Below are 20,736 nucleotides of genomic sequence, written 5' to 3' on the forward strand. Positions count from 1 at the left end.
CTACCCACATCAGGCTTTGTAGCAGAGCAAGGCGACTGTTACAGCTGCGAGCAGGAGGGAAGAAGGATCCCAGCTGTGATTTAGGAAGAGTTTATTTTTTTTGGATGTTGTCAGAAATTACAGCAATATATTCATAAATACCTAAGTACTACATTCACCAAGAATATATTACATTACAATTAATCCAAACAAGTACACTTAGAACAGGTTTAATTTGTCTTTCACAGCATCTAAACTGCCCCCAGCAGGCCCCGGGCATCCTCACACCCACTCTCCTGTGCTCTGTTTTCTAGCCGTTCTGCACAGGGAACACACAAATAAGCAGAACCAGGGGGCCACAGCCCCGGGAGCAGGGGAGAGCGAGGGGAGTGCTTCTGAGACGCCCAAAGCACTGGGTCAAGAACGTGATGATTGGCTCCCACCTTCCATATGGAGGGAAAAAAAATCAGAACGTCAACAGTCTCAAGTACAGGAATTGCTGCCAAGGAGGGTAGGGATCAGACCAGGCTCCTAACTGCTGCCACCTACCAGGGCACTGGCACAAGCCCTCTGCCGCGTACCAGTGAGGATGGAGAGCTCACCAATGAAGGTTACGTCTCACAATCTGGGAGCGGGGGGACAGGACAGTGGTTAACACAGGTTCTAGTTTTTCTCTTGTGTTTAAAAATACATGCTGCCATCTGAGTCGGCCGCTCGCGGGCCAAAGGCTGCCTACACAAGCTGGGTTTAAAGTGGCGAAGTCTCTCTGCTCTTGCAAGGGCGGGCTGCTTTTTGGTATGTTAAAACCATTGCCAACACATGAGCTTTTTTTTAAAAAAACTGGTTTGGAAAGCCGCTTTGCAAAGGCCCCCAAATGGTGCTGTCTCCCGTCTGTGTTTCCCAAAGCCCCTGCTCAGATTCTGGGTGTACGAGGACTGGGAAAGAGACTGAAGCCGGCCCTGTTTTTGCCACATGCTGTGTTCGAGTCCTGGCCGCCTGCATCATGAAGAGCTGGGCACGGCTTTTCCTCCTGGCAGTTGTGTGACAGCTACAGGTGTTGCCACCTGAACTACCCTGCCAGGCACCTCCCGACTGCTAGCAGCAAGCAGAAGAGAGGCAGCTTTGCTTTTCAGGTGCATTGGGGTGGGGTGGCAGCCTCGTGAGGAAAGGGTCAAGGTGTGGGGTAAAAAAGGAACAAAGTGCAAAGCGTCTATGACTCGAGCAAGAGGCAACACTTGCAACCATCCCACCCGGAGCAAAGGGGATGCCTGGCACTTCTGTACCCGCCGGTGGACCTGAATTTGGCTGGACCTGCTGTGGACAGGCACCACAGGTCCCTTTGCAAACAGGTACCGAAAAATAAACCTTCCTAGTTGCGGAGGCGCAAAGTCGCCTCCTGTAAATGGGGTGACAGCAGTGGGTGGCCTCCACTCTGATGCTGCCCATGCCACGTGTCTCCCTGTACTCCCTCTCTGCTGGGCTGAGGGGGTTTCTCCTGCTCCATCTCACGTGAAAGACAGCGGCAGCCCTATAGCAAAGGAGAATCATGCTTGTGGCTTCGGCCGCATCTTCTGCTCAGCTTTTGGAGGCAAAAGGACCTCAAATGCGGTTGGCCTGCCCTACCCTGTCTGCAGGCAGCACTGGCCTGGCAATAAGCCAAGGAGGGCTGCTTGCCTGGAGGCTCAGTGTTTGCACTGCACTAAGTACCAAGGAGAAAGAAAAGGGGCTAGAGAGCAGTCAGGCTGGGGGACGCTTTCCCCAGCCGTGCTGCAGGACAGGCTTTGCTTTGTTCTGATTGTCTTGGCCATGGTTGAGGGCGCAGGAATCTCTGTCTCCTGCTGTGAAAAGCAGCAAGCCATTGCCTGAGGGTTTAAGGAACCCAGTGCCGCAGCTAAGACCCAGGCCTCTCTGCTCTGCCATCCTAGCGGCTGCTGCCTCAGCTCCGCGGGAGCTTGGAAAGCACTTGCCAGCGACAGCTGCAAGCATGGAGCTGCAAGATCCTTCAGGCAGGGGAGAGCCCAGCCTTTAGCCCCGCGTGAGCTGGGGCCTGTTGGAGCTGGCACTTCCCCCAGGAGCAGCACAATGGATCCAGCTGCTTGCCTGCTTGGTGGCAGCTGCCAGGATGCCAAAGCAAAATGCCAGCAGCGGGTGCAGGGGCAGGGCACCTTGGGCAGGCTGCCTCAGCACCCAGGGCGTGGGCTTTCCAGCCCTAGTGTGGGGAGCCTGGGCTGGCTTTTTTCCCTCTGTGCCCTTACCTGCGGGGCAAGAGAGCGGTGAAAAGGTAACATGAGATTTCATCAGAGAAGTGGAAGCAATCCTCAGCCCCAGTCCTTCAGTGGAGGAAGCAGCAAGAGAGGTCTTCCTATGCCAGGGTGCTACCGGGATTACAGGCTCACTGGGAGACCTTCCTGCCCAGCCTCCCATCGCTGGCGCTCTCCACCCCTGCTGCCCTGCCCCTGGCAAGCTTCTGCCCTGCAGCAGACTCCTCTTGCTAGTAAAGCCGGCCCGCCGTGCTTGTTCCCACACCCCCCCGCTTCAACGCAGCGGGGCGCAGCTGGCACCAACCTTTCCCAGTTGCTGGAGAAGCGGGGGTGAAGTGGGAACCACCAGGGACAGGGCTGGGAAGGAATTCCTGGCCTTCTAGTAGCAGCCGTTTCTGTACGGGCAACCAGTGCTACACGGAGCACAGGCCCGGGTGTGCTAGCCCAGCCGCAGGGGGGAAGCAGGCTGGGCTTTTTTTTGTCTCTTAAATCAGTGGTGGCCGTCCTGACTGGCAGCAGTACAAAACACGGGAAGCAGGGGACTCTCTTCTTCTTCGCAAGGAAAGAAAAGGGAAAAAAAAAAAAAAAAAAAGCAGAACCATATTAAAAAGGGCAAGCTTTATACCAATAATTAAAGGAATAAAAACATACAAAACTTCTTTAATATATACAGTACAAGGCTGAAGCACCTTTTAGGCTTTTTTTTTTTGAAATTGCAAAATCGTCAGACTCCGTATGAAAACGTCACCCGCGGGGGCCGGGGGCGAGACAGCATCGGGGGGGTGCCTCCGGGGGTGTGGGTGTTGGGGGGGGGTGTTTCCAGCGCCTGTACAATCCACTCCCTCCCCCCCAGCCCAGCAGTAATAAGAAGGTACCTTCAGTTTGTTTATTCGCTTTATTTGCTTGGAGCAAAGTGCATTTCCAGTGGAAAGCCCATTGACTTAAAGGCAGGCTCGTGGGGGCTCGCCGTGGCGGTTCGCTCCTCCCAGGGCTCCTGGCTCAGCGGATCCCTCCCACGGCTCGCCGCGGCCCCGGATACGCGGCGCGGTCTCTTCCCAGCGTGGCCTTTCGGCTGGAGTGACGCGGCGACGACCCCGGGCCAGCCTCGCGGTAGGTACAGCAGTTGTACGGATATGGCAACGAAAGAAGCGTTCTGCGTTCTCGTAGTGTTGGTGGTGGCGTCTTTATCGGCGGATTTAAAAACAAATCAAAGAGTTGGGGGTGGGAAGGGAGGGGGAAGGAGGAGAAAAAAAAAAATCCAACCCCTGGAAAGGAGCCTGGCCCTCGCCTCGGCCGCGTGTGGCTACAGAGACTCGGCTGCGTGGACGTGGAGAGCACGGGGTGAGTGTGTCGGGATCCCAGTATCCTTTGCTTCATGCATGGCACATTCTCCGTTTTGTTTTGTTTGTTTTTTTTTTTAGCTTCAAACCTCCCAGTGAAAAATATTAAATATTCCAGGTAATAAAATAGATTATTATTTCTATACTATAGGTTCAGGCTAGTGCAAGGGGCGTCACCTGGGGTAACCCTTGAAGTAACCCCTAGACCACTGCATTGCAGGCAACGCAAGGCACTTTCTCAAGTGATCTAGTTCGGCCTGAAGTCGCTCCCTTTCCGAGACAATCTTCTGCTTCTGGGTCCTTAATTCCTGCAAAGGAGGGTGGGTCGGGAAAAAGATATGATCACTACAGGCTGTTGAATGTGACGGGGAAAGAGTAGCACCTCTCTTCCACCCAGCTCCGCAGTGGGGGCGCGATCTGGCCTAATTTCACGGGGGAAGCATTGAAAGGCTGGAGTCTCATCTCTGCACACCCAACACAGCCCCTTTTATTTCGGCGTAGCCCTCAAGCCAGCAGGTTGCAGTGGCAAAGCTGGTGGGGTTGTTTCTATGAAGCCACAGCCACGCGTTCTCCAGTGCCAGGCGCGTGTTGACAGCTTGCCCCCGGGTGGCTCGGCTATCGGTTGGCACCAGGGCATCGGGGCTGGGGAACTGAAGGCAGCTGGCTTATAGAAGGGGATGTGACAGAAGACGGGCCACGAGCTGCAGGTCCCCCAAGTAAGCAAGATTTGCTTTGCAGCACTTGTATTTCTTCCACTCTTGTTCCCTTCCGTCAGCCCCGTCCCTTCCCCAGTCCCAGGGGCTGCAAACCCTGCAGCCGGCCTCTCACTGAGAAGGCAGGAAGGTGAAGGAAAGCTTGTGACACCCTGTGGTCTGCATGCAAGGTGGCACAGCTGTTCCCCTGCCACCCCAGAGCTGTGCTGCTCGCAGTGTCCCCGGCCACTGGCTCGAGCAGGTGTACGCATGCCCAAGCTGCAACCAAGTGGGCACCAGCTCATTGCAGCTGCCTTGAGAATCAGCACGGCCCATGGATAAGCCGCAGCCTCCCTCTGCCTGGGCTCCCACTAGTGTCTACCCCCGGCGCCAGCCCCACTCACCGCCATGCTGTGGGACAGCTGCTCGGCCGTCAGACTGAGGCTGTACTGCTGGGCCTCCAGCCGGCGGCACTGGGTCTGCAGCACCTGCCGTTCCAGGTTTTGTTCTGCAAGCAGAGGAGATGCATTCAGTCACGGCGCGTGGTCGGCCACCCGTGGCCCTGGCTAGTCTTGGGTCACGCCTGGGGCTCTTACATTCATGCACCAGCCCTGCCTCCCCCCTAACATCAGACGGTGTCTTAGCCTCTCTGCATCCAGCTTCACCCACCGTGACGGTCCTACAGGCTACAGCACAGAGCGTGAAGAGAGGCAGCTTGAACCCAGCGGCCCGTGGGTAGCAGAGGCCTCCTGTGCCACATCCCTTTGCCTAGGCCTTGTGCCTGGCATCTATGCTGGTCGCTGGTGTGTTCTCCAGCACGGGCCAGTGGTGGCTGGCTACATCAGAGAAGCACCAGGTCCCTCTCCCTGCAGGGCCACCCTGTGTCCTGGGGACATCCATAAAGCACACTTACAATGACTCTATACCCAAGCCCCCAGCCTCCATCTTCCAGGCCCAGGGCTAGAGCCTCGTGGCTTTGTAAAGGCAAGAACTGCTCTAAACCGAACGCGCAGCTTGGGGAGGGGACAGGCCCTGCAGACGCTGCTCCAACAGGGCTCGTAGCGCCTTCCCCTTGCCTGCCAGACATTTAAACCCAATTCACAGGCACTGAGGAAGTGAGGCGTAATTAACTTCCAGATTATCGGCGGCATCGCAGGGCCGCACACGCTAGTGAAGGATTTATTGCTGCGATATCGTGCGCAGGGAGGCGGTGGTGGTTGGGGCACTGGGGGCTGTTGGTTCGAGCCCAGCGAGTAAACTGGGGGATGGGGAATGAATGCAAAGCCAAGTGGGGGCACAGAGCTGCTGGGCTGTGGCTGCCGCTACAATGCTGGGGATTTGGGTCCCTGGTTAATCATGGAGGGGTAATGGTAGCAGCACGCACGAGCACCTGCGTCATCGTTCGGGCTGGCAGGAGAGGGGGGGCTGCAGGACTGGGTCAAGGACTGTGTGGGAAAAGCAGCCCCCTTCCAGCCCCTGCTCTGTTTATCTGCCCACATCGGCCTTCCCCTTGGGCTCAGCTGTGATGCCGCACGGTAATGAGGCAGGATGCAAACCCCACTGTGCCACCACAGCGAAGGCAATGACTCATAGCCTCTGGGGACAGCAGCCACCGGAGCCGAGGGCCTGGGGCGCACCAAAGGGAGCGAGCACAACACCTGCACTGCCTGCCCCGCCGCGGTGCCAGCCTGCCCGGGAGCAGCCCATTTTTAGATGCGCTGGGAGAATACAAAGCAGGCGGCCAAGGAGGGAAATGTCGAGGGACTTTGCGCTCTTTGCCTTCGGCTCGGTCCCCCAAGAGCAGATGCTGGGCTGCAGCAGTGGATTTGCACAGCGCCTGGTGTCTCTGCCCGCCCGTGTGTCCCCCCATGCAATTCCCCAGCCCTGGGCAGAGTTTTAATCCCCACTGCAGAACTGGGGGATGCTGAGGTGCCCAGTGATCCACCCAGGCTAGGGACAGATGCTCTGAGAGGCTCCAGAAGCCCCGAGCAGCTCTGACGGCTCTTCTGGAGCCACGACCTGCCCATTCCCTTTTCACTCCAGCCAAGGTCAGAGCTGGGAGCGAGGAAGGAGAGAAGCCGCAATGCTGAGCCATGGCTCTGAGAGCGAGATTGCAATGCAAGTGACGTCTGGGTGCAGGTCCCCTACCTTCTATGTGCTCCTGGTAGGCTTCGAAGATGGCCTCGATCCCCTGCCACTTGGGCCGGGGGCACTCGTCCTCCTCCTCCTCCTCCTCGTCCTCCTCCTCTCCCTCCAAGTCGGAGTCCTTGTCGTGCTCGGGGGGGACGAGCCCCTTGCGCGGGGGCTGGGCATCAGGCTGCCCATTCTGCTGGGGCAGGGGGACCCGGCTGGAGGCCTGGAGCTCGGGAATGTTGTAGTGGATGGAGGCGTCCACCTTGTGGTTCTGCTCAGCGGTCAGCGCGGCCGCACTGCCTGCAAGAGAGACTGGAGCGTGAGGACCGGGGACCAGCATGGCACCCTGCTCCCCAGACATCACCTGGGGCCCACCCTGGCCCGGCAGGGAGACCCCTGTGATCAGCCTTGCTTCTGGGTATCAGGATGGATGGCTGTCCCTGTGCCGCATGGGCATCTCGGCACACACGCTGGCATGCACACGCAGGAGCCCCGCTGTAGCCGGGCTGCATGCTTCCTCAGCCCGGCTCCCACCCGAGCTGGCAAAGCACTGCTCAGCACCAGTGCCTGCTCAGCATCCTGGGTGGCTAAGTTGCGTGGGGTCACACTGGCCAGCTAATCTCATCAGGGCGTAACGGGTTGCACCTGCTGATGGTGGGGTGAGGAGACAGCCAAGGGCAGGGCAAGACGACCCTGCTGCATTCGTCCCGTCACCATAGGACCACTCTGCACATGCCATAGGGCCTGTGTTACCGACACCACCTCAGAGCCAAGCCCCCAGCTGCCCCAGAGGACTCGGGACGAGCCCCCAAGGGGTCACACAGAGCTCAGCCTAGCAGCCCCTGGAGCCCAGTTGGGTGCCTAGTAGCCTGCCCTGCAATCATGCTTTTTGCCCACATCCCAGCAGCAAACTGGCTTCCCTCGAGGCATCCATTTATCTCCAAGATTAACTAACTCCCCTCAACCAGTGCTGGAGACGACTCCGGTGGGTTTTAACGGCTCTCGCTCTGACTCGGGCGCCGCAAACATTTACGGCCCCCCGGCCTGTGTTTAGCATGCCACTCCTCTCTGGCATTCTCCAGCGCCTTGATTCCCTTTCCGTTAACAGCTGCTCCCTACACACTGGAGTAACTTTATTTCCTCCACTCCTGCCTGTCGGCGTTAACGAGCTCTTCAGGAAACGAGCTGTATTTTCAGTGTCTGTCCTGAAGTTCCCATCCTTTTTATTTTATTTTTTTTACCTTCTACTGTAATTGCTGAGGCTGTTTCAAGGGGATGGGAAAGCACAGATGCATCGATAATTTCCTGGGAACTTCTAGAAGCCGCTTAATGGAGCCTTCCCCTATCTGTCTGTGGTGAGTATTCACGTGATGGATGGCTCCTCTCCGCTAACAGTTGTGGCCACGGCTCTCCCTTGGGAAGATGTAAGAGACACCAGCCCGGCAGCCAGAGGCTCTGAACATGCTCCCCTCTGTGCTGGCTCGGCAGGTTGTGCGCGCACACATTGCTCTATGCACACAAACCTCCTTGGGATGTGTGGACCGGCCTGTGCGGATGCGGTACCCTAATGTCCAGGTGCCAGAGACCGTGCAGATAATGCAACTGCTGTCTTTGGCTTTTGCGCGTGCAAAAAAAACTCTTTTGTGGGGGGAAAGGCAGGTGCAGATTCAAGGCCAGGGCCCAGGTTGGAGCCAGGAGTGCTAGGGGCTGAGCTCCTATCTCCACACCCCTCTGCCCCCAGAGGCCTGTTACCTTTGTGCTTCTGCAGTGCCTTCTGCGTGGACTGCAGCACGGACTCGTGGAACTGGTGCGCAAACTCCTCCGCCATGAAGGGCTCCCAGGGCTTGCTCTTCCCGTTGACATTGTGGGACAGTGGCACGGGGATGTCCTTGGCTATGGGGCCCCGCACGTAGTTGAGGATGCTCAGGCTCTTCTTCCCCATGTGCCCATCACTGAGCTTGGGCTTCTCAGCCGGGGCAGGAGCCGGCTCCTTGGCCCCTGGGGGTCTGGGCGGCTCTAACCGGCTGGGCTCGGCAGGCTTCGGCACGTCGGGCAGGGAGGCAGCGATGCCCACAGGTTTGTCTGGATCCACGGGGAGCTGCTGCATTGCAGGCTCTTGGGGAAAGCAAATAGAGCAGCATGAGCTGTGGGGCTGGGAAGCAGAGCAAGGCTGTCTGCCCCTGTGCAGCACCCAGGGCTTCTGGGCTTGAGCCAGGGGCAGAGGTTAAATCCCCCCTTGGCCCTGCAAAAGGCTTGAGCCAGCCTCTGGCTGGCAGCTGCCTGGAGCCTGCTCTTGCCAATCTGGAGGGGCAGAAGCACCAGAGGCCCCATCATGCGAGGCGCATCCCTTCATCCCCAGGACCCTGTGCCCATAGTGGGAGCCAGGCCTCACTCCTGTCCCCAGCAAGCAGCGCCTGCCCTGCCCCATACCGGTCGGCGTGGTGTTGGGGCTGTCCCGCGGGGAGCTCTTCACCACCACGGCGGCCGGCGTGCTCTTCTGCTTCATGGCGTGCAGCAGCTCCACCAGCTTCTCCTTATCTGCGGGGCGGGAAGCGGAGGGCTGGAGCCACACGGGGCAACTTTACAAGGGCCGGGAACCTGCCCGGCAGCCCCTGGCATGAGGCAGAGCCATGACGGGGGCAGGGGCAGGGGGCAGGAGGGAGGGACGCCTGCCACTGTGCTGGCCTGGCTGAGCTGGCAAAGCCGGTAACACCGGGAACAGCCCGATGCGTGCTGGCACAAGGCCATCAGGGCTGCATGGCTGCCAGTCTGGTTTCTCCCTGCTGATGTCCTAAGGGAGGTCTCCCAGGGTGCTGAGGTGTCAAGGCAGAGGGGAAGCCCTGGCATTAAGGGGTTCAGGTGCTGAGCAGAGCCAGGCAGCCTGGAGCAGGATGGAGAGTGAAGGGAGCAGCTCTGGCTGGCACACGCAACCCTTGTTCCCAGCCAGGCCTGACCTCCCAAGGGGCTGGGAACCCAATGCTGGCTCCCCCCGACCAGTGGGAATCAAACTGGGAAGGCAGGGTGTGTCGAAGGACAGCAAGAAGGACACTGCTCCACCCTGCACCAGCTCTGCGCCGCTCTGCTCAGCACTGCCGCAGTCGGGAGCCGGCCTCGCTCACCTTTCCTCTTCTCGGCGCTGATGTGGGTGAGGTTGAACATGGTGAGGAACCGCTTCTTCTCCTCGAAGTTGGGGCTGTTGTTCATCTCGTCGGGGCTGTAGCGGGTGGAGAGCGCCAGGCGGGGCGAGGGCGTCCGGCGCTTGCTCTGCACCGTCGGGGGCGAGGGGCTCCGCTCCCGCAGCATCCGCCGCCGCTTGCGCCGCTTCTGGGTCAGCAGCTCCTCCTTCTGCTGCTGCGTGGTCAGGCCGAAGAGCTGCAGGAACTCCAGCTTCTGCAGGGGGTGACGGGGAAGGGGCAGGGCCCTGAGCGGCTGCAGGGACCCACGGGCTCCACCGCAGGCTCCTAGCTTGCTCCGTGGGGGAAGCATCCATCCCACAGCCCCGCCACCCCTCCAGGAGCCCCCAGCACTATAGTCAATGGGGTGGTGGCTGCAGACGGGACCCAGCCAAAAGAGGGGTGGGTCTGGAGGTCCGCGCGAAGGGATCAGGGAGCACCCAGGGGCACTCATTGCATTAGAGATATGCGCCAAGCCTAGCAGAGAGCGCGGTCTGCAGTGTGGGTGGGGTGTCCCCAGGCTGGGAGCTAAGGCACGGCCCTGCAGACAGATCTCTGTGCCACGAGTAAGCTCTGACCCCGGGAAGGCAAGACGAGGCACCTGGCATTTATCACGGGTTATCGTGAGGGCACTGATGGGTTGTAAGTTCACACCCAGCGTCCTGTGCAGTCACTCATAAGGAGCTTCTACACGAGGACAGACAAAACAGGGTGGGCCTGTTCAGCCGAGAAGAGAGAGGCTTGAGGGGGGCGCATGAGAAGGGTCTGAATCAGAGCTTCCTACACCTTAAAAGCTGGAAGCTGCAAGGGAGAGGAAGGGGGGGAAAATGGTCAGATCCAGGCCTCTCTCCCTTTCAGCATCCGCCCTCCGTGCCACGTGACACAGGAGACCGGGCCGGACGGACTGATGGTCTGACCCATCGATGGCAGCTCGATACCCAGAGGGGATGGGAGAGGGCTGGCACGGATGGGGACTCTGTGGCCGTGATCAAGTCATTTCCCCTCTGCCTCAGTCTCCCAGGTGCCCAGAGAGCAATCGGCCCTGTCTCCCGAGGGTCAGTTAGTGCTTGCCCAGGGCTCAGAGGTGAATTATTAGCAGACCCAGATTGTGGCTCTATTGCTATGGTAGGTCAAGCCACGGGGGTGGTGTGGGGCTCTTGGGTCGTGGCTGTTCATGACCCAGATGCTGCTGCTCTGCGCCTGGTCTGCCCAATGATGGCTGACGGCTGCCCGGGGGGCCAAGTGGGGGATATACCTCAGAGGAAGTGTCCAGCTTGAGTGGGGGCTGCTCGGCCACGCACCGGAGATGGGCTCTCACCTCCTCCTCATCACTCTCGTCGTAGGAGTCGTCCAGGTCATAGTAGTAGCCTGCGCCGGGGAAGGAAAGGCCGGGGGGTGAGGCAGTGGAGACGCCAGCACCAGCTCCCCAGCAATGCCCCACCAGCTCTCTCTCTCAGGCAGCAGGATTAATCCCATCCAAGTGTCACCAAGAGAGGATGGGAAGGGGGAATGGTGCCCAATGCTAGCACCGGGCAATGGGAGCCATCTTACGGTGGGCAAGGCTGCCTGCGGCTGGGAACAGTCCTGAGTGACCCTTGGCTCTTCCCCACTGCAGCAGCTGGCAGAAGGACTCGGCCCTCTCATGCCTCCCGCCGGCCAGAGCATCGATGGGGCCGATGAGACCCCCCAGACCCTTCTCCCCCACACCGTGCTGCCCCATGCCCACGCTGCCCCTCCACCCCACTGTGCAGCGCAGCACGGGCTCATCCCCCCAGCCGCTCTCCTCCCCACTCGCTCAGCTCTATTAATATTTAAAGGCATCTTATTAGCCTCCGTTCATCATTTATTAATTGGGCATGTCGAGCATGAAGGATTTACGGGGCGGCTCTGATTTGCCACCAGGCGGGATCCGCACGCATGCCGGGCACGGAGACCCTAGGAGGTCCCCCCACCCTGGCCCAGGGCCAGCCCCACATCCAAGGGGGTTGCACTCCTGACACAAAGATCCCCCTAACCCTGGGTGCGAGAGCAGGCGGCAGCGGTGTTGTGGCAGCCTCTGCCAATGGGCTTCATAGGGGTCTGGGTCTGCAGCCCCTCCATTCCTGGGCAGGGCACGGCAGGGCTCTCAGGCCCTGTGCGCCATCCTTGTCCTGGGGGGAGTCCCTCTGGCCAGGAGAAGCCCCCCTTGTCTTCTTGGAGACAGACTGAGGCCAGACCCAGCCGTCACAGCCCCGGGGGCTGGCAGCGACACCAAAGTCCCGGGAAACACAGAGGCACTCACCCTTCTCCCGGGCTTCCCTCCGCCGACGCTCCTCCAGGTCCAGTTTGCTGACCAGCTTGCGGTGCTGCTGCAGGAACTCGTCGTACATGTACATGGGGTCCTGGCCCCGTGGCAGTGGGGGCCGGTAGGGCGAGCTGGGCTTGCTGGCCAGGCTGACCTCGCTGAACTGCCCGGGCTGCGGGAGCGATGCCCTTTGCTGGCTCAGGATGCTCTGCGTGGACTTCTCCAGCTCGGCCAGGAAGGGCGCGTGGGGGAAGCCGGCGTGCTCGGTCACCCCGGGGGGCTCCCGCGGGGGCTGGTATTTGTCCAGGGTTTCCCTCTTCCTCGGCCCTTCCTCCAGCTTCTCGGGGCAGAAGACCCGCTCCACCTTCACCAGGGGGATGGCCTGCCGGCTGGGCTCGAAGGCAGCGGGGTGGGCGTGCAGGGAGTGGGTCTCCGGGACCCGGCGCGGCTCCACGTTGGTGTCCATCAGGGACACGGGGTTCCAGAGCGAGGTGGGGACGGGGTGGTGCTGCGGCTTGGGGGAGATGAGCGGCGGGGGCCCTCCGAAGTGCTGGGGCTGCTCGCGCCCGCTTGGCTCGTGGCGGGTTGGTCCCGATCTGCAAAGGACAGAGACCCACGGTGAGGCACAAGCAGGAAACAGGGCCACTGAGCAGACACCCACCTTACAGCAAAGCCACAGGGGAGTTGGCCCATGTAGCCATTCAACCCCCACAAAGCGTGAGGGGCTTATATTCCCATTAAAGGGCTCTCCTAGCACATTTGCAGCTCAACGGTGGCACGAGCATCAGCAGATAGCTCCATGCTGGCTCCCTCAGACCTAGCCGAGGGGAAAGGCTTTCCCAGGGATGCTCTCCGGGTGCTGTGGGCACGACCGACAGGTGCTCTGGGGGAGCAGTGCAGGCACCGGCAGCCAAGGGGCTGCGAGGCAGCGTGGCCACCCTGCCCCGGGGGGACACGGCGCCCATTGGCTTGCGCACGCTCCGCTCTCCTGGCAAGCGCAGCCTTGCAAACACCTTGGGCGGGATTGACTTCTCACGGCGAGAAAAACACACCAGGCGCCCTTTGAGAAACAAGACACATCTCAGGGGAGCCGCTGGGTGCTGGCAGTAGGAAAAAGAGAAACCTAAGGCACGTGATCATGTTACAGAGGTGTTTAACTTTAGGACGGAAGATCAGTTCCCGGAGAGGCGCCCGGCTCCGTTACGCTGCCCGTCGGCCCGGTGTCGGCTGTGATGGCCGTGACACCTAGCGGCTGCCCATTTAACTGCAGCGGGCACCGCACGCCGGAGGCTCAGCCGCTTCGTAACCTGCCTGCTCCAGGCTGGCACAACAGCACCGAGAGCTGAGCTCAGGGGCAGAGTTAAGGGGATGCCACCAACCTGCCCGACTGGTCACCTCGGTCTCCCAGTGGTCCCCGACTGGACCGGGCTCCCAGCTCTGGACCCATCTGCTTTTATTCATCTCAGGTTTCTTTAGCTCTGGGGCCCCCAGGAGGTCTCTCGACCAGGCCACAGCCCTTTCCCACGTGCGAGTGGCTTTCCAGGCCTGCTGGGAGCCCTGGTTTGTCGAGCAGGTCTATGCTAAGTGGGATCCACTCCTGGGAAACTAATCGGCCTTCGCCTCTGTTCTCCCGCGGGCAGCAGGGCCCCGCGCTTCGAAGCACAAAGCCAGCGACACCGCGAACCCTTTCTTAAGTAGCTGGCGAAGGAATCACACCGTTAGCGGGATGAATATTTCATGGGCCAAAGCTGTGCATGTAGCACGTTTCCACTCTGCAGCACCAGTCCTGCGCGCGGCAGAGCGGCAAGCGCGCGTCGGCACTGCCACTGCCATCACAGCTGCCCCGGAGCCGGGAGTGCCAGGTTGCACCACCCGCCAGGAGCAGGGGCCTGGCAGGCAGTGGGGACGGACCTGGATCAAGTGTCCAAGCACGAGTACCAGGCCCTCCCCAGGACCCCCAGCGCCTGTGCTGAGCAAGGCAGCATAGCACCCATTGCCTTGGGCCCAGCTGCAAGGCACAGACCGCCCCTGCCCTTGCTAAGGCAAGCCCGGCTGGAAGACGGGCCCGATTCCCTGTGCTCTCCTCCCAGATCTGTGTTAGAAGTGACTTCGCTCTCCACATCCTGGGCCCAAGAGGGGCTTGGAGCATGAAGCATGGAGCGGCTGTGTTGCTCCATACTCTGCTCCTTGTTCCACCTGACTAGTGCTGAAAAACAAGGAGGCCTGCAGGCAGAGCTGGCTGGAGGAGCTGGCAGCATGAAGGGGTGAGACAGCCCATGCCAGCCAGCGGGAGAGGTGCAAGGGGGCCTGGCATCTGGCTGCTCCCCACCCCGACCACAGCACTCGGGTTGCAGACAAGCTGCGCGGCAGGGCCAGGCTGGCAGCTGGCCGGGGGAGGCCTCATCTGCTCAGCAAGGCAGCCTGCCACCGTCAGCTCCCTGCTGGACCCAGGTGTCAGCTGGAGCCCCGCAGAGACGGCACCGTGAGCCACTTCAACCCGCAAAGCATTCGGGCTCTTCTGCTCTGGTGAAAGGGCAGCGAGGCTGCACTGCTGTGCTGAACGTGGGTAAGCAGAAAAGACAGCGGCACCGAGTGCTGCTTCCCCATGGCAGGGTGCCGCAGCCCTGAGCTCCGCACCGGCTCTGCCGTCTGCCTGCAGCCACTGCCAGCACGAGCAGCAATTAGTGGCAATGGCACCAGTGACGGGCAGCTGGACCGGGGCCCCCACGCTCCTTCGCGTGCCGGGGAGCAGCTGTCGGGCAGTATTACATCGCTGTCGCAGGCCAAACCAGAACCAGTGACCTAACGGGGAAAGACTCTTAAGCCCCGAGAGCCACCCTGGCCCAGCCCTGCAAAGGTGCCGACCGGGCTCCAGAAAAGCTAGGCTCTCGCGTGTCTTTTGAACCACAGGAATTGCTCGGGCCTGTCTGCTCGTCACCGCTGAGCCCCGCACCAAGGTCGGCGCAGGATCCTGCCCTCACCTGGGGTTCTCCGGCCGGTGCTCGGCCTCCGGGAGGTTGGGTGGGCGCCCGATATCCAGGTGCTGCTCCAGGACCTGCTGCCGAAACTCGGACACCTGGGACTGGCGGTCTTCCTTCTCCTGCCGCAAGCGCCGCTGGCGTGCCAGCCACTTCTCCTCCTCGTTGGTGCGCTGGATGAGGAGCGCCGTGGCTGTGCTGCTCCCCGGCAGGGGGAAGACTGCGTGGTTGGAGATGAGGCTGGGCACGGGGTGGTGCGGGGTCGGGGGCTGGTGCAAAGGGTGCTGCACAGGTTTGGGTGTCTGCAGGCTGGAGTCCTTGAGTTTCTCTGTGGGAAAAGGAGACAAAGGCATCATAGGGGAGCTGGGCAAGACTCAAGGAGCACTAGCCTTCTCTCCACAGACTGGGGGAAGTGTCAGGGATCCCTAGCCCAGCCAGGGAAGACCGGGCCGGGGGCTTGCTTGCACAGTCTATGTTTGTTGCTTGCAATGCTCTCCAGAAACTCAGTCGATGACCCCTCTGGCATGCAAAATCCAGGCTGAGCTCGCTACAGCCTCCTTGGTGACCCAGGCCACCTCCTTGACCTCCCCAGCTGTAGGAGGAGGCCGGGAAGCTGCATTTGCTGCTGCCCAGGCCTGGTAGGACAAAGCTGTCGTCTATCCTCAGCACTGTCCTGTGTGGGTCCAGGAGCAATGCAGGGACTGGCTGTGCTGTAACTGTTGCTGCTGGCAGAAGGCATATGGGGGTAGGGCAGGGTCTCCACCACCTGCCACAGCCTCCTCAGCACCTGTGACCTGCCACTGCAGCCAGGCCACGGTAGCACACGGGGACGCACCTGGCCTGCTGGGCGTCAGCTGCTCGGCCGGCTTGACCCGCTCCTCCGCCGGGTGGCTGCGCAGCCCGTGCAGCTCCGACACGGGCAGGAAAGGGCCCTCCATGGCCTTGACCATGCTCAGCTCCTTCTCGCGGGCCCGGTCCCGCTCCCGCTCCAGCTCGCGCTCCCGCTCCCGCTCCTTCTCGCGTTCCCGCTCCAGCTCTTTCTCCCGCTCCCGCTCCCGTTCCCGCTCCCGGTCGGCTTCCCGCTCCCGCTCCTTCTCGCGCTCCCGCTCCCGCTCGCGCTCCCGCTCCCTCTGCCTCAGTTCTTCGTCCATCTGCAGCCTGGAAGGGGCAGGAGAGAGCGAGAAGTTAGCACCCCCGCGAAATTCCCCTCCCGGCTCCCACCCCGATCCCGCGGGCTACCGCTCGCTACCTCTCCGCCGTCAGGCTGGAAATCCGCTCGGACTGCAGGGCCGAGAGCGACGAGTGAGACAACTCGGCGGGGTACCGCACCCCCGAGAGGTGGAGGTGCATGGCCGAGGGGTGCAGCGGTGGCAGCGAGCCTGGCGTCGGGATGGGGTAGAAAGGGGACCGCAAGGCGGACAGGCAGTACGAGTCATCCATCCTGGAGGGAGAGAACCTGTCAGGCCCCGGAGCAGAGGCTGAGAGCCCGTTTCCGCGGTCAGCAGCGCGCTTGCTGCGGGACAGGAGGCTCCTGGTGTGTGAAGGGTTTTGGGATACAGATGCCAGCCTGACCGTGCTGCTACACACCGCCCGGCGACTCTGTTGGGCTGAAAATCATCGAGACCCCCTTCCCTGAGAGCTGGGGTCCTCTCCCAGTGGGGGTCATCATGTCAAAGAGCTCCAATGCAAGGCCCAGGCCCAGCGGCTTCCCCTCCGGCCTGTTTAGCTAGGGGAGAGTTTCCCCAAACCCTCTGCCAAAGGGGAAACACGGTGGGGGCCATCCTTGCGCTCTCGCTGCCGAGGGGATAATAAGAGGGACTCGGGCGCTGCTCTGAGGAGCAGCTCAGACACAGGCACGACACGGAGGGCTCGTGCTCGAGGAGCTCGTTACGAGCCGAGCCGCAGGAATCCCTGCTGCTGCGGTAAACGACCTCCCTGCAATGCCTTATTACCACTGCACTGAGGCACCCGGGGAACCATCAATTGTGGATAAAGTGTACTTATTTCTGTGCGGGCTCGGCGGCCAACGCGAGGGTAATTGATTGCTCCGCTCTGACTCAGCCCGCGGCCCCCGGGAGGTGAGGCGAGCAGCCACCATCGCCCGGACGTGCGGAGAAACACAATCGCCCCCTCCGGACCCGCCGCGGCGCCTGCGTCTCCTGGCCCGGGGCTCTCACCTGAAGGCTGGGTGAGGGAAGGGGTGGTGGGCCAGGTAGCTGGGGTGGTAGTAGGCGGCGGCGGTGGCCGGATCCAGGCTGAGGGGCGGCAGGGAGGACATGCGCAGGTCTTCGGGCGTGTGGTAGGGCCGGAAGCTGCGCAGGTAATCTTCTGTGACCGCGCTGGGAGGCACCACGTGGTGAACAGGCCGCTGCAGGCTGGAGGGTGGGATCGAGACAGATGCACGGTGACTTTCTCAGAAAACCTGCAGCCAGGGCACTGCATCGCACGGTGCATGGCCACCTCCGAGGATGCTGCCCTGGGTTTCACCCCGTGCAACGCAGGCTGATGCAGCCCCGGGCCTCAGCTTCTACAGCACGTCTGCCTGGGTCACTCTGGGCACCACCGCCCACCACATCCACCAAGGATTAGTCCCCTGACGCAAAGGCAGCCATGGAGGCCTTTGATGAACAGCACCCGTTCGCAGATCTGACTGGGGGAAACGCTGGGGACACCCCCAGTGCTCGGGGCTCGGCAGGAAGATTTCCAAGGCAGGTCTCATTTTAAGTGCATGCAGTGCTGGCCTCGAGCTGTAGTGCTTGGTCCCAGCTTGGGAGCTGCTCCCAGCCCCGTGCTACCTCGGTTTGAAGGTATCTCCTGGGCCTGGCGTGGTGGGTTCAGGGCTCCGAAAGCCCTTGGGCTTGGATCGCCAGGATCACAACAGCTGGAAGTGGCATGCAGCACCAGCTGAGCTCAAAGCCAGGAGGTACATCCCACGGACACAGAGGCAGGCAAAGGGGCTGAGCCAGCGGACCAGAGAAAAGACGCAGCCCTGAGGACCCCCACGCACCCCGGTGGGTGGGCGCACAACTCCCTGCGCCCCTCAGCTACGGCCACCAGCAATATTTCCAGAGCAAGGCGAACCCTGATGGGAAAGCCCCGCTCCCCACAGGCACCCCAGCAGACAGGCTGGCTGAGGGACACGGAGCCGAGCTGTGCCAAAGCCGGGCTGGAGTCTCCCGGGCTGCACACTCACTTCAGAGGCGGGAAGCGGGAGTCCTGGACGACGGAGGCCGGCGGGATCCCGAAGGAGTAAGGTGCGCCCAGGAGGTGGGAAGGGACAGCAGGGCCCCCGGCCTTTTCCTGCGGCAGGGGCGGCTCGGCCATCAGGCGCTCCCGGCTGCTGCTGCTGCTCCCGCCGCCTCGGGACCCTGCTTCTTGCTGCAGAGAGAAAGCAGAGGTGTCGAGAAAGCCCGACGGACACAGGCGTGTCTACATATGCGAACCTGCTGCCAGTGAGGGCAGGCCAAACCAGCCATCCCACTGACACAGAGGATGCACGGAGCCAGCAGGGCCCCAGGGCACGGCAGCAGGATTTTCCCCCAAGCACGCACCAGGCCACACCTGCTGCAGGCAGCCCTGAACCGCGAGCGCAGGCCCGGGCCCCCGACACGCGGCCCGGGCAGGCTACAAAGACAATGTGCTCACGCTCGAGGGGAGGGGGGGAGAGATCCACAGGGGGCCCTGCAGTAGCCATCTCACGTGTGTACACACACGCACATGCACACACCAGCCGCTCATTCCTGGAGTCAAGCTAGCATCATCTGGGGTGGCAGATGCTCACTCGCCATCCCAGATCTCCTGGCAACCCCGCCACACACAGAACGAGAGGCCGAGGGCACCGGGAAGCTGGCGCAGCGGCAGGGGTAGGGCAGGCGGGTCTGCAACCAGTCAGTCCCCAAAGCGACGATGGCATCAGCTGCGGAGACAGCTGCACGCCTTTGCCGTCACAGCTATTCTGGCCACGCTGACGCACGCATTAGAATAAGGAGAGGAGGCATCTGGGCGGGTGCTTCCCCCTCCCTGGCACGGGCAGGAGCTGCATATTCTGCACAGTCCTTGCAGGAAACCCAAGAGGGCCAGGGACCGGAGCAGGCGGGCACGCAACTTGCCTTTGCCGGGGGACATGGCTGACCTCAGGGCTGCGGCACTCCTGGGCAGGGAGCGTTTAGCTGCTCTGTGGCACGAGAAAGGGGTTGGACTGCCCCTGCCAGACCTGATGCCCCGGTCAGCTCACCCCGTCCTGGCTAGAATAAGCGCTAGGAACAGCTGAGCCAGCGCAGAAGAGCGGAGGAAAGGAAACGGGGAGGAAGGAGAACAGGAGGAAGAGGGGGGAAGCGCCCGGAGGGAGAGCACTTCCAACGCGCTTGGAAGCCGCCCATGGCCACGATGGCTGGGCGCCCACGTCTGTTGCTGGGGAATGTGGCAGCCGCAGAGACAGGAAGCCCTGCTGCCACTGAAATCCTCCGAGAAGAAGGACCGGGGGCTGCAGGGGCTCAGCTGCGCTCACAGGGAGTCCCCAGGCATGCCTGGGGCAACAGAAGGCACTGAGATGCCCCACGTCCAAAGAGTCTGCAAGGGCAACTAGGGCATGGGAGCAGGGCTGCACCCCAGCCTCCTGACCGCCCCGCCTAGGCTCCAGCCACGGCTCCCTGAACCCCAGCTCTGCTCCCTTCCCGGCCAGGCAACCGGAGCCCGTATGGACTCCGACACCCACCAAGGGCCTTTCTGGCCGGAGCCGGGGGTGATGGCTTGCTCCTGTTCGTGACCACAGCACCTGCCGGGAACGTGTCCTACCACCTGTAGTGCCGCTGGGGTTTCCTGCGGCGCCTGCCCAGGGAGGGAGCCTGGCTGATGCACGCTGCGCCTGGAGGGCAACCACGCATGCTCCCCGACCCCTCTAAAAGGGTCAGGCCCTCCTAATGGCTGCGGCAGCGCGGCGGGAGGTGCCCTCAGGTGGGAAAGCAGCTCGGGAATGTCAGAAGAGGTTGCCAGCAATGCGAGTGCTGCTTGCCAATACCCCCCCTCCCTGCCTGGGCACAATGCTGTCCTGGGTCAGAAATGCTCTCCTTGCCACACTGTCCCAGAGGCCCTGAAGGCTGCCGGGCGCCCTGGCGTGGTGCAGACACCTCTCTGCCCATCTCCATGCACCACCCCGCAGGCACAGACTCAGCCCCTAGGGCCAATTGCACTCTCTCTGCCCTCGAAGCCTCTCCTTTTCCAGCATAGGAGCCAGGGACGCTTCTGCGTGGAGCCGCGCTTGCAAGGCGCGCGGGTTTGCACCGCCTGCCCTCTGGAAGGACGGCGGCCCATCCATCTTCCTCTCACCGGAGAGTGACATCTTGGAACGCGCGCCGGGGAAGAGCGAAGGAGCTTGGTGCCTGGCAGAGCCGCGCCGCTGGGGGACCTGCCTTCATCAGTCAAGTGTATTTACTAAACACGACCGCAGCAAACCCTGGGCGAGCAGCTGATCGCTCCTCGAGACTTCATCGTCTCTTCACAAGACACGTCGCCCATAATTAATTGGAAGAGATGGGGCCCGTTGATTGGAATTTTTAATGAGCAGAAACATCTGTTCGCTTCCTGCGGCTCGTGGGCACCCCCCGCGCCTTGCAGGCCCCCTCCGACCTGCTCCAGCGACCGGAGAGGATGCGAGGAGGTCAGGGCAGCCAGCAGGGAGCAGAATGAGGGCACCCCGGGGCCGGAGAGGACGGGATGGGTGAATGGAGACCCCTGCCTCTCCCATGTGGGAGGCTTCGTCCTTGGGCAGCGGCAGTATAAACCCACTGACCCCTCGCAGCTGCTTAGGGGGCCTGGTCCATATAGATGCAGTATAAACCCACTGACCCCTCGCAGCTGCTTAGGGGGCCTGGTCCATATAGATGCAGTATAAACCCAC

At 61.6% G+C, this 20,736-nt stretch overlaps 1 protein-coding gene across 7 annotated transcripts in view; it reads right to left on the reverse strand.

Moving 5' to 3' along the window:
* Positions 1-74: 74 nt before the first annotated feature.
* The window catches only part of GSE1 (Gse1 coiled-coil protein), a 133,628-nt gene continuing 112,966 nt past the window's right edge, over positions 75-20,736 (reverse strand). For 3 of the 7 annotated variants that reach the window (XM_019535977.1, XM_019535974.1, XM_019535978.1), the window contains exons 4-17: positions 18,034-18,218; positions 17,018-17,215; positions 16,090-16,281; positions 15,676-15,998; positions 14,844-15,168; positions 11,860-12,458; positions 10,834-10,946; positions 9,525-9,795; positions 8,836-8,943; positions 8,158-8,520; positions 6,421-6,705; positions 4,677-4,780; positions 3,758-3,888; positions 75-3,422 (exon numbers count right to left, since the gene is read on the reverse strand). In XM_019535977.1, the coding sequence (XP_019391522.1) occupies positions 3,182-3,422; positions 3,758-3,888; positions 4,677-4,780; positions 6,421-6,705; positions 8,158-8,520; positions 8,836-8,943; positions 9,525-9,795; positions 10,834-10,946; positions 11,860-12,458; positions 14,844-15,168; positions 15,676-15,998; positions 16,090-16,281; positions 17,018-17,215; positions 18,034-18,218 (3,438 nt within the window). In that variant the 3' untranslated portion in view covers positions 75-3,181. Of the gene's footprint in view, positions 3,889-4,676; positions 4,781-6,420; positions 6,706-8,157; positions 8,521-8,835; positions 8,944-9,524; positions 9,796-10,833; positions 10,947-11,859; positions 12,459-14,843; positions 15,169-15,675; positions 15,999-16,089; positions 16,282-17,017; positions 17,216-18,033; positions 18,219-20,736 lie in introns of all 7 variants that reach the window. The other 4 variants (XR_002101295.1, XM_019535975.1, XM_019535979.1 and 1 more) reach the window with 4 other exon arrangements.

The sequence above is a fragment of the Crocodylus porosus genome, unplaced genomic scaffold (assembly GCF_001723895.1).
Source record: "Crocodylus porosus isolate Cpor-Errol unplaced genomic scaffold, CroPor_comp1, whole genome shotgun sequence".
Classification (NCBI taxonomy): domain Eukaryota; kingdom Metazoa; phylum Chordata; order Crocodylia; family Crocodylidae; genus Crocodylus; species Crocodylus porosus.